The sequence below is a fragment of the Lipotes vexillifer genome, unplaced genomic scaffold (assembly GCF_000442215.2).
Source record: "Lipotes vexillifer unplaced genomic scaffold, Lipotes_vexillifer_v1.1 scaffold490, whole genome shotgun sequence".
Lineage (NCBI taxonomy): Eukaryota > Metazoa > Chordata > Mammalia > Artiodactyla > Lipotidae > Lipotes > Lipotes vexillifer.
The window spans coordinates 332,719-346,220 of NW_006796397.1; the positions used below are offsets into that span (position 1 = coordinate 332,719).

General features: G+C 34.1%; 1 protein-coding gene across 4 annotated transcripts in view; it reads left to right on the forward strand.

Annotated features, from left to right (window-relative positions):
* Nucleotides 1-13,502, forward strand: part of PKN2 (protein kinase N2) — a 126,853-nt gene that overhangs the window by 46,320 nt on the left and 67,031 nt on the right. For all 4 annotated transcript variants that reach the window (XM_007468502.1, XM_007468503.1, XM_007468505.1 and 1 more), the window contains one exon: nt 8,646-8,800. In XM_007468502.1, coding sequence (XP_007468564.1) covers nt 8,646-8,800 — 155 coding nt within the window. The remainder of the gene's footprint in view (nt 1-8,645; nt 8,801-13,502) is intronic.

A 13,502-nucleotide genomic window follows, 5' to 3' on the forward strand; every position in this document is an offset into this window, starting at 1 on the left:
AGGTACCACTTTATGAATATTGAGCATTGGGAATCAGCTAGGTATAAACTAAAGAACAAAGTTTCTGTAATCCAAGGTCTCATCCCAGCTGGATTGTTACATAGTTATGTGTTTGTATATCACTTGCAACCCCTCCAGGCCTTGTTTTTCTCGTTCATAAAACAGAGAATAGAGACTGTATATGCTCTTTCTATGTTGTTTTGTGAACAAGGGTTTTAATAGCTTGAGGAAAGGTCAAGTATGAGGCATTTTAGCTTTTCTAATTCTGAACATGAAACCTCTGGATGTAAGTAAAATCTGAGGAAGCTTTCCTGGGGCTAGGAAGTAAAGATTCAAAGTCAATTACGTTACTAACCTCCATGAGAATTAAGTAACCAGTTTAAGGCTAAACCTTATTTAGGAGCCTTCTAAGGATCAGGACTGCTCCTGTTTTCTAGAACTCTTAACTCATTTTTGAAGCCAACTGCTCAGTTGTGGATTTAGAGAAAATACAAAATACTAGAAACAGCATATCTGTTGCTCTACACATTTTGGGGAAAACTACTAACAAATTCAGTTTTTACTCATCATTCTAGCCTTGGAAAATCTCATCCCTAAGGAGATTTTAACCACGTTGTATTTTCTGCTGACTTTCAAAGTGGTATTTCAAACCAAAATGTATTTTCTGGGCTTCATCTCATAATTTACAGCCTTATAACCTTATGGATATTGGCTGAATATAGGTATTATTATCCTGTTGGCTTTGCCTCTTACCATGTTTAAAGTTGAACTCTTCCTTCCTGGGACACTGCCTCTAAATCTTTCCCTTTAGTTTTCTGTCCTGTTAATGGCATGACCCCCCATAATCTGTAACTAAAATCTGACTTTTACTGTAGATGTCTTTCTTTTTACTTTCACTGTCCAGTGTAAGTCAAGTCACCAAGCCCTATAGATTCTACCTCTGACATAGGTTTTAAATCTGTATCTCTTCTCCATCCTTACTGCTAAAGCCTGCAAGTTAAGTATTTCTCTAATCCAACCTAAACAGTACTACCAATATTTTTTACTTAGTATTCAGAAGTGATCCTGTTACTTTCTTGCTTTAAACCTTTCAGTGGCTCTCCATTCCCTACAGAATACAGTACAAATTTATAGCATTACAGAGATGCCCTTCATATAATCTGGCCTCTGCTAATAACTTCAATTTCTGATTGAAATTGTTCCTCCCAAATCTAATTTTCCCATCTTTCTTTGTACCATTTATGTTTGCCCTCTTTTTTTTATCTTTCTACACGTGTGTGTGTGTGTGTGTGTGTGTGTGTGTGTGTTAGATTGGCAAATCTAGGTGGTGGGTTTATGGGTGCTCACTATACCATTCTTTCATCTTTTCAGTATATTTGAAAATGTTCCTATATACACACATACACTGTTGCATGAATAGACACACATACCCATTTATATAGGTACATAGAGGTTGTACCTGACTCTAAGCCCTTTGAGAAAAGGAATTTTTTTCTCAAGTCCTTTGCACAATACCGGAATATGAATGATGTAACCAGTTCCCTGTGTTAAATTCCCTTTGTTCAAAATATCTAGTGTGGTTTCTGTTTGTCAACTAGACTGAATGGTATACCTTCTTTACATACCATATAACAAACTTAGAATACTTTAATTTCAATCTGCCTAACTCCAGTTGACCTAAGTGCTGTCATTGTTCATATTCTAGTTCTATCATTTTATCTTCAGTTCCACAAGTTACATTAATTATTATTGTTTTATATAGTCATTGTTGGTTTATAATTACCCACGTGTTTATCATTTTCTTTGTTCAACATTTCTTCATGCTTCTCAGGCCTTCCTTTATCTTGTTTCTTTTTCTTCCTAAAGGTGTAGACTTTAGAAGGATATTTCCCTGGGTATATCATTCTAGGTTCACATTTATTTTCTCTCAGTACCTGGAAACTATTATTTTATGTCTTCTGGATTCCCCTGTTGTTTTTGAGGGGGCAGTTACTGATCTAATGGTTAAACTATGCAGATATTCTGCCTTTTCTCCCTAGCTGTTTTTAAGAAACTCTTTTTCTGCAGTGTTCTGCTGAATGGTATAGATTTCTTTTCATTTGATCTGCTTGGGATATGTTGGGCTTCCTGGATCTGAGATTTGTGTATTTCATTGATTGTGGGAAGTGCTTAGCGCCTATCTTAGTTGCACGTCTTGTATTCCCTCTTCTCTTTCATTTTGGAACTCCAGTTAGATGCATGATAATTTCTTCAAGTCTATCTCCATTTCTCTAATTCTTTCTATATGTCCAGTTTGCTCTTGACCAAGTATATTGTATTTCTAATTTCTGTTTTGTTTGTCTATGTATTATATATATATAGAGAGGGGGGGGGGAGAGACTTACTACTACAAGTTCTGTTTTGTTAATCTTGGTGATTTTTGATAGTCTCTTGTTTTAATCATTCTTTTGATACCTATTTAATTTTTCCTATAAAATGTACTTTTTCACATTTTGTGTGAGGTAATGACAACAAATGAAATCTTTACTATGCTACCCCTGTAGTTTTTTTCTAACTCACGATGAATTTTTTTTTACTGGCGGAACTTTTTGATTTCTAGTTGTGGGCACATTTTCGTTGGAACTTTATCTGTGGGAATTATTTTAGGTCTGGATTTAAAATGCTTTCTTTCAAAGAGGATTTGCATTTGTTTCTGTAAGATGCCTGAAAGCATTATCAACCTGAGGCCAATTAAAAGAAAATTTATTATTAATTTTGGGGGGGCACATAGTATGATTTCCTTCCTCAAACCTGTATGAGAACAGTAAGAATTTTTTTTTTTAAAGAATATCCATTTCCCCTCCCCGCCAGTCACCCCAAGCCAAAAGCAAGTCAACAAATAATTCACCTGTTATGGATGACAACTTTTGAGGTTCCTGTCTTTAATCATGTTTTTCCTGATCTGACTGCCTACTTTGTAAGAGTCCTTGGGCCTTTTCTTGGGCTCTTATTAAAATCCAAGCTTTGCTTCATCAGGATGATGAGAGCCTAATAAGTCTCTTTTGTTCAGAAAAGCAAAAACATTCTGAGAAGCACAAAGGTACAAATGTCTACTTATATCTGTCTCGGGATTGTGTCACATGCACCATGCATTCACTGCCTTCTCCCTATCCCCCAAATGCAAGTAAGTCTGAGAAATCTTGTTTTTTTGTTTTCTTTTTCCCCTTAACCTGCTCTTAATTTAAGCAAGAGAGAAGGAGATTGCACATGGAGTATTAAGTTAGTCTACCCACTGTTTCAGGTACTTAAAGACTGCAAATATCTTCTGACTCTATAATTTATTTGAGGTGCCTTGTAGCACCTTGATTTTTATAGGTAATTGTTATCTCTTGAGTTATTTTTGTGGAATTATAATTTCCTAGGATGTCTTCCAAAGACAAAGATATCACGAAAAAAGAAAATTACAGGCCAGTATCACTGATGAACATAGATGCCAAAATTCTCAACAAAATATTAGCAAACCAAATCTAACAGCACATTAAAAGAATCATACACCATGATCAAGTGTGATTTATCCCAGAGATGCAAGGATTTTTCAATATCCACAGATCAATCAGTGTGATACACAGTATTAACAAATTGAAGAATAAAAACCATATGATCGGGGGCTTCCCTGGTGGCCCAGTGGTTGGGGGTCCGCCTGCCGATGCGGGGGGCCCGGGTTCGTGACCCGGTCTGGGAGGGTCCCGCATGCCACAGAGCAGCTGGGCCCGTGGGCCATGGCCGCTGGGCCTGCGCGTCCGGAGCCTGTGATCCACAGCAGGAGGGGCTGCAGTGGTGAGAGGCCTGCGTACCACAAAAAAAAAAAAAAAGTGATCATCTCAATAGATGCAGAAAAAGCTTTTGATAAAATTCAACATCTATTATGATAAAAAAAAAACTCTCCAGAAAGTGAGGATAGAGGGACCATACTTAAACATAATAAAGGCCATATATGACAGTCCCACAGCTAACATCATGCTCAACAGTGATAAGCTGAAAGCATTTCCTCCAAGATCAGAAACAAGGCAGGGATGCCTATTCTTACCACTTTTATTCAACATAGTTTTTAGGAAGTTCTAGCCATAGCAATCAGAGAAAAAAAAGAAAAAGGAATCCAAATTGGAAAGGAAGAAGTAAAACTCATTTTTTGCAGCTGACATGGTGCTATACATAGAAAATCCTAAAGATGCCACCAGAAAACTACTAGAGCTCATCAATGAATATGGTAAAGTTGCAGGATACAAAATTAACATACAGAGAGATCTGTTGCATTTCTATACATTCACAATGAACTATCAGAAAGAGAATTAAGGAAACAATCTGTTTACTATTGCATGAAAAAGAACTAAATATCTACAAATAAACCTAACGAAGGAGGCAAAAGAACTGTACTCCAAAAACTAAAGACTGTTGAATGAAATTGAAGATGATACAAACAGAAAGATACACTGTGTTCTTGGATTGGAAGAATCAATATTGTTAAAATGACCACGTTAGCCAAGGCAATCTACAGATTCAGTACAATCCCTATCAAAATACCAATAGCATTTTTCACAGAACTAGAACAAATAATTTTAGAATTTATATGGAAACACAAAAGACCCTGAATAGCCAAAACAATCTTGACAAAGAACAACAGAGCTGGAGGAATCAAGCTCCCTGACTTCAGACTATACTACAAAGCTACAGTAATCAAAACAGTATGGTACTGGCACAGAAACAGACAATAGATCAAGGGAACAGGATAGAAAGCCCAGAGATAAACCCACGAACTTACGATCAATTAATCTATGACAAAGGAGGCAAGAATATACAATGGGGAAAAGACAGTCTCTTCAATAAGTGGTGCTGGGAAAACTGGACAGCTACATGCAAAAGAATGAAATTAGGATGTTCTCTAACACCATATACAAAAATAAACTCCAAATGGATTAAAGGCCTAAATGTAAGTCGAAAAACCTTAAAACTCCTACAAGAAAACATAGGCAGAACACTCTGACATAAATCACAGCAGTTATTTTTTGGATCCTTCTCCTAAAATAAAGGAAATAAAAGCAAAATTAAACAAATGGAGCCTAACTAAAAAGCTTTTGCGCAGCAAAGGAAACCATTGACAAAACGAAAAGACAACCTACTGAATGGGAGAAAATATTTGCGAATGATATGACCCAATGAAGGATTAATACCCAACATATGTAAACAGCTCATGCAACTCAACATTAAAAATAAATAAATAAATAAATAATGGGCAGAAGACCTGAATAGACATTTTACCAAAGAGAAAATACAGATGGCCAACAGGCATATGAAAAGATGCTCAACATTACTAATCATCAGGGAAATGCAAACCAAAACCACAAAGAGGTATCACCTTACAGCTGTCAGAATGGCTATCATCAAAAAGTTACAAAAAACAAATGTTGGTGAGGAGGTAGAGAAAAGGGAAGCCTTATACACTGTTGGTGGGAATGTAAATTGGTGCAAACTGTATGGAGGTTTCTCAAAAAACTAAAAATAGAAATACATATGACCCAGTAATTCCACTCCTGGGTATATATCTGAAAAAAACAAAAACACCAAAAAGATGAATGCACCCCAATTTGCATAGCAGCATTGTTTACAATAGCCAAAGTATGGCTACAACAATTGTCTATCCACAGATAAATGGATAAAGAAGCTGTGATATATATACATACGATGGAATACTACTTAGTCATAAAAATGGCCAACAGAATTTTGCCACTTGCAGCAACATGGATGGATTTGGAGGGCATTATGCTAAGTGAAGTAAGTCAGACAGAAAGATAAATACTGTATGATATTGCTATTGATATGTGGAATCTAAAAAATATGACAAGTGAATATAACATAAAAGAAGCAGACTCACTGATACAGAGAATAAACTAGTGGTTACCAGTGAGGAGAGGGAAGGTGGGAGAGACAATATAGGTGTGAGGGAGTGGAAGGTACAAACTGTTGGTGTAAGACTCAAGGATGTATTGTACAACACCAGTAATAGCCAGTATTTTGTAATAACTGTAAATGGAAAGTAACCTTTAAAAATTGTATTAAAATTTTTAAAAATTAAATGGATGGAAGAAAAATAGTTTGAAAGGGAAAATAGGTGAAATCTAAGGAAGACAGCAAAGTGTTTCTCTAATTTCTAAATGAGTAAAAAGTGGTCTTTATAAAACAAGACATTTCTAAAGTTAAATTTCTGGCTTGGCATATACTTTTGTGACCGTTGCAAATTACTTAACCTCTCTGAGTTTGCTTTTTTATTTCTAAAATAAGGTTATATTACAAACTATTGTTCGTTCCTTTGAAGATTAGATGGCAGAAATAGCTGCTTAACTGAGCCCTGACATGTAATTTTATTGAGCCTTACACTTTAGCCTAAGCACTGTACAGGATTTATCTTCACAGTAACCCCAAATTTGTGGTTAGTTAACTGTAACACATATTAAGTAAGTATCTGATCAAGATCACACGAATAAGTAACTATCACAGGATTTTAACCCAGACATTCTGACCTCAAGAGCCCAGACTCTTAACCGTTGTGTTATTTCTTATGTTCTTAAAATTCTTATTAAAACTGAAAGTATACTTTTCCATGAAAACAGTGTTAGATATTATAATATTATTACGAATTCATAGACCGATAGAATCAGTGGGTATTTCAGTGTCTTGGACAACCTTCTTTAATGTGCAAGAATTTCTTATATAGTATCTTTAATGGTTTGGAATCTAGCTTCTATATAAATGCTTCCAGAGACAAGGGATTTTATTACATTTTTTAAGGTAAACCATTTAACTTTATAAGGAATTTCTCTTTATCCTGGGATAAAATTTTTGCACTCACTACATTTACCCTTTGGTTCTAATTCTCTACCCTGTGAGGAGATAGTAAGAGGACAGCTTCTTTTATAGACAGTTGTTTAAATGTTTAGGCAAGAATCATTTCTCTTACCCTAGGCTAAACACCATCAAGTATTTTACAGACAACAAATTTCCATACTTTTCTCAGCTGAGGTCCTTCTACTCTGAATGCATTCCAGTTCTTTTTAAAAATGTGCTTGCTATAAATTAACTTTATGTACCAAATTTTGTATAATTTCAGTTTCTTCCAAGAGTCTTCTATCATTTATGTTAAAAAAAAAACAGGAAGTGGGGGAGAAAACCTATCTGTTCACAGATCTGAATGCACTTTTCAGTCATTGCTATAAATGTGCACTTCATTTATGGACTCAACAGAGATATACTTGACACTTGTACACTGACTAGTACTAGTTACTGTTTACTGGATATTTACTATGCACCATGGCCTTTTCTAACCTCTTTACACATAAATTATTTAGTCACAATAATCCTGTGAGGTAGATGTTATTTTCACTATTTAACAGATGAGGAAAATTAGGCACAGAGCTGTTAAGTAATTTATCCCATATCACATGGTTTGTACTAAATCTCAGTGCCAAACTTTGGGCAAGTTTCTTAACTTCCCTGTGCTCTAGTTTTCTTTTCAGTAATATAGGTGTAATACTTGTTTCAGGGTTGTTATGAGGATTAATGAGTCAATAAAGCCCTTAGATCAGGACTTAGACATTGTAAAGTAGTATGTAAATGATAAAATAATATTATTTTATATCAGTATCTAACATAGTATCTGTATTTTTGTAAGTTAATTAACAAATTATGTTTAAATGTTTTTGAACTAGTGAATTTTTTTTAAAGAAGTATAAAACCAAATATGAAACATTTATTAAAATTGGTTAGTCACACCATCTTTTATTAGAGAAGGGAACCCTGAAGCACAAAGGTTAAATGACTTGCAGTTTTCTGGTGATTACCAAGCTACTTATAACTAAACCAGGTCTATTACCCTAGTCTTCTAGCTTTATTTATTTATTTATTTATTTAATCTAGAAACCTGGTGTCGATAAAACACAAAATAACTTCAATATGAAGTTATTTAGATATGTGGTAGAATTATTAGATGTGTTTCAACACTAATGAATTACTGAGAATAGAGTGTTCTGTTTGAATTTTTGTTTTTGTTTCAAAATAGAAGCACCATGGTATGCTTTATGAAAAGCAATGGACTTGAATTTTTGGTCTTCCTACACCCCCTACCATCATAGTAGAAAGCAAAATGTGAAGACTTTTATGCGTACACTTAGATTGTTTTCATTAATGCTAGCATTATATTTGAAGTACCCTTAGTCCTATTTATAGGTAATTATTTTTGTAGAATTTGTATAATTTTGAGTACGCTTTGTTCTCTAATCAATCAGGTAATAAGTAGGGAATTTAGTTTAATTCTTAAACACGCTAGTCAAATTGATTTGATTTAATTTTAAAGTAATTGTGTTAGAAAAACTTTGGACAATGATCTAACGCACCTTCAGACTCAATGTAGTCACTTCTACAGTATCTACAACTCTACTTGAATATTTTCTTGACTTGAATTCTTGTATTTTCTGTAAGCATAAGGAGATTCCATTTAAGTGACTTCAAACTCATCTCAAACCTTGTAATTCTTTATTCTTTGAAAATATTAACTTCCAATTTTAAGCAGCAATTGGTCCTAGTAAATAATTTTTAATATACTATTTAACTTACAGATTGCCCAAGGACTCCAGATACTCCCAGTAGTGACCCTCGTTGTTCCACCAGCAATAATAGACTGATGGCCTTACAAAAACAATTGGATATAGAACTTAAAGTAAAGCAAGGTGCAGAGAACATGATACAGATGTATTCAAATGGATCTTCAAAGGTAAGTACAGTAAATAAATGTAAGTGTGTATACAGTCAACCCTTGTTATTCACCGATTCCACATGTGTGAATTAACCTACCTGATAAAATTTATTTGAAACCCAACATCAGTACTTATGGCACTTTCACAGTCATTTGTGGGCATGATGTGAACGTTCACAGCTTATGTTGAACAAGATGATACTCTTCTTGTTTAAGCTCTTATACTGTAAACAAGTATCCTTTTCATCACCTATTTAGTACCACATTTTTTGCGTTTTTCTGCTTTTCATAATTTTGCTGTTTAAACACTGTATTAGGATTTCTGAGATCATTTTAGCCTCCAAATCTGTGCATTGACAATACAACAAATTGGAAACAAAAGATTTCTAAAATATTATTTTTAAAATTATTTCTACCAAAATCAATCAATAAAAAATTTTTAAGTAAAATTGTCTGAGTAAAGGGTACACAGGAACTCTCTACTCTCCACAGAAAACTACAACTTTTCTGTAAATCTAAAATTATTCTAAAACAAAAATTTATTTAAAAAAGTTTGGGCTATAACGAGTTTTCCATCACTACATACAGATCTTTAAGAAAGGACAAATGAAAAGAGAAGGCGTTCTGTCATTAATGATTGTTTGGACTAGATCTTTGGGTTCTCAGGGAATCTGGTATGGGCATGTAACTCCTAATTAAAAACCAGTGTTATGGGGAACACTTGTTACTAATAGGAATGTGTCCTTTTTCTGAGATATAATGTGGAAGAGAAAATGATAGGAACAACTGAACTGGATTAACATGAAGGTCCTTTCCAATCTAAGGTTCTATAGTTTTATAATTTGCAAAGCATCTTAGAAAGGTTGATTTATTATAAAATCCACCATTCTACTTTCAACTCATTTATCTTAAAGATTTTTGCCTCTGCAAATCAGTTTCTTCCATATTTTAATAGATCTTAAGTAATTTCAGAATAAAAGTTTTAGGTATTTCTTTTTGTTTTTTAAGTTTAGGAAGAATTTGAAATTGGGGGGAGTGGAGGGGACAGTAGGAATCTTTGCTTGGAGACAGGTACCCTATGTACCCATTCAAATGAAATTTGTGAAGATGCTGAAAAGAGAGAAATATGTATATGTTATAATTTTTAACTTATTTATGAAAATTAGTTCAATTATATGCCATATTTCAAAATAATTTCTAAATTATTTTTAGAGAAATGTATTTATTCCTACTTGATGTATTACTTGATCTGATACTTGATAGTATACTACTTCACTAACTTTGAACATTTATTATGGGATATGGTAGAGTTGGTTTTTCTATTGTTTTTAATATTGACCTTTAGTTTGGGATTTTTTTTTTTTCATTTTTCTCAGATGTTATTTTGGGCTTTTTTTCTTTTTTTAAGGCAAATACTGTGTTCTTGGAACACAGTATGCACCATACTATGCTGAGTGTGAATGGTGTGAATATGGTGTGAATGCACCATATTATGCTGAGTGTTTTAAAATTAAAACACCTCTGGAGTAAGGTTTTTTAACCTACGGTTGATGGATTAGATTGAGAGGTTCATGAATCCTTTGAAGTTATAGGAAAAGTGAGTGTGTATATTGATAAATGGATGAATAAGAGGGCCATAGGTTTAACTGTATTCTCAAAGTGGTCTGCAACCAACACCCCCGCTTCCCAAATTTAACAGGTTTATGGATGTATTAAAAGGGAAATAGATAACTTACGATAACCACAAGTCCAAAATAAACAGGGCTACTAGTAAGCCTGCTAAAACAAATAGATAAGTTCCAGTAGCCTTTTATTTTTAATTAGGAGATCCATTAATTTGAGAAGGGGTCAAGTGGAGGCCCAGAGCATATTAACAGCTGCTATAGTCTCTGAGGTAGGCCTGCCAGTTATTCTTGTCGAGATTTGGTGGTAACTGTTTCATTTCTCATCTTTAAACTTTTCATAGGGTCAAATTATATCTTTACAAGAATAGGGAAAGTTGTACATTGAAGTTATGTAGAATATTAATTTAGTCATTACGTAGTTAACAGTTTGATAACTATTATGCTGGGCTCTGGAGTATGAATATTATAAAAGTAGTGTCTTATACGTAGTAGGTACTCAACAGATAATATCCTGCTTTCAAGAGACACTATCTAAAAAGCAGATCTCATGTGTAAATAACTACAATATATAATAGTGGTATGTTCAGTTTACTTAGAAGCATAGTGGAGAAGAATCACTTAACTATCAGAAGAAATAATTAAAGTCTTAGTATAAGATTTGAAGGATGATTTAGAGTTTAAGAAGGAATTACTTTCTAGGGATAGTGATGTGGGTAAGCCCAGTATATACAGGGTAAGGAACTGTGGGATAGAGTGGCTTGCTCTAAGGATGTGCTTTTGTATGGCAATTTCTTATCTGACATACCTGAGGGTAGGTAGGATGCACTTCTAATGGTAACAGTCATCAACTCTAGCAGTTATTTTCAATGAAAGGCCATGCCCTACTGGGGTAACATCTGAATCTGCAGAAAGACACATTTTATTTGGGAAAAGTCCTTCAGATGAATCCAATAGGACTTTTTCTGTTCACCACCAGAAGAGCTTTAAGCAAATGAAGTATAGTGAGAGGTGTAGCATAATGAAAGACAAAACAGATTATAAAGTACTTTGTACAAAATTAAGCAGTTGAGATTCTGTCTTACAAGGTGTAGGGAGTTGCTGAAAGACTTTTAGCAAAGAAAATACACGATCAGATTTACAGTTTAGAAAGTTCACATCCATCTTCCTCAGACTTGTAGAATTAATTAGAGAGGGTCAAGTCTACAGGCAGCAAATTTAAGGAGGCTTCTGTGGTAGTCCAGGTTAAACATGCTTAATGCCTCTTGTAACAGCAACAAAAACAAAGAAGAGAGAGTCAAGCAGTTTTGGTAGAATAAATATGTGGTGTCTGGATATGAGGAAGAAGGAAGAATTGAAGATGGTTCTTAGATTGGTTATGTGAACAGACTGATGAATGGTGGTATCCTTCACAATGATAGGTAATTCATAATGGGGAGCAAATTTAGTGATAGGTATGATTAACTCAGCTTGGCAGTAGATAGTCCTCTTCAGAACACTGGTTATTGGATTCTGTATGATAAAATTATTACCCCTGTATATTTTATAGCCAAAGTTGTCTTTTCAAAAGTTAAGTCAGATATTTTCACACGCTTGTTCAAAACCCTCCAGTGGCTTTCTAGCTATTTTAGAACAAAATCCAGAGTCCTTACTGTGATTCTGCAAGTTCATACATGATTTACCCCTGGCTACCTTCCAATCTTATCTTCCAAAACGCTTTCATTCTCTCTCATTACCCTCTAGCCATATTGACTTCTTTTCTATCTTTTGGACATACCAAGGACACTTTTACCTCAGGGCCTTTGCATTTACTGTGTCTGCCTAGATAGCTCTTCTCCCAAGTACTTTCATGGCTTTCTCTCTCACTTCATTACAATCTCTACTCAGATGCTGCCACTTCAGCAAGCTCTTCATTACTATCCTATGTAAAATAGCAACCCGTGTCTTTCCTTATCCTTTTCACTGCATTACCACTACCTGAAATAACAATTTATACAATCAATTTATCATCTGTTTTCAACATTAGAATGTAAATTTCATGGCTAAGTAGTACCACTGGTTTTCAGAATAATCTCTGAGGACTTGTAAGACATGCTGAAGAAATGTTTCCTGTTCATATATTCATATGGCAAACTAAGCTATTTATTAATATGTGGGGTTCTTTCTAGCCTCTATCACTTTTTTTTTTTTTCTTTTTATAAATGCTTCCAAGTCTTTTCTTTTTCCTCATTTGAAAGTACTGGACCATCTATCTAGGCCTCCCTTTCTCAGATCTTCCAAAATTGACATATTCCAGTCTTAACCTATATTAAAAGCTCACAAAATTTTTCTGGATTCCTTCCACTAAAACTGATCCCATCTTCCTGTGAATTTTTTTGTGACTGACTTTAACATTCTCTTACATATATTAATATCTGTATCTCTTCAAACTATAAGTTTTATAGGGTAGATTCTAACTGATTAATCTTTGTATTTTTACTGGATGTGGCAACATTTAATTCATGCAAAGTAAGCCATAAATATGTGATGGAAAAATAATGATTGGTTTATTTATTTCTGAAAGCTGTGTGTATAGTGTAGTTTATCATTTATAGTATCACACTATGACTTTTTAAACAAAAAGTTATTTTTTATAAAGTAAAAAAGTATAATTTGAAAATATAAAATGTACTTTATTTTTATTTATAATTGTAAAATATTGTACATTTGAAATATAATTACTTGTAGAATGTAGTATGCTAATTACTAATAGTTAACGACTTTATCTAGTCTGTTAGTTTGAACCATATGAAATTGCTGTTTTTTTAGTTCAGAATCAGATATTGGCATGTTCATATGGTTCAACCTATATATGTAAAAATCTTCTCATAGTTTTAGCATAAAAGCCAGTATTTCTCTAATATATAAACCAGTTCATATGCTTTGGATCTAACTTTCCTCTTATCTTCGGCATATTAGGTGCTCAACATAAAAATCCATTGAATGCCTGAAAGCATAAAACTGACAATAAAAATTCATTGAATGCTGGAAAGCATAAGACTGACATGTAGGGCTTCCCTGGTGGCGCAGTGGTTGAGAGTCCGCCTGCCGATGCAGGG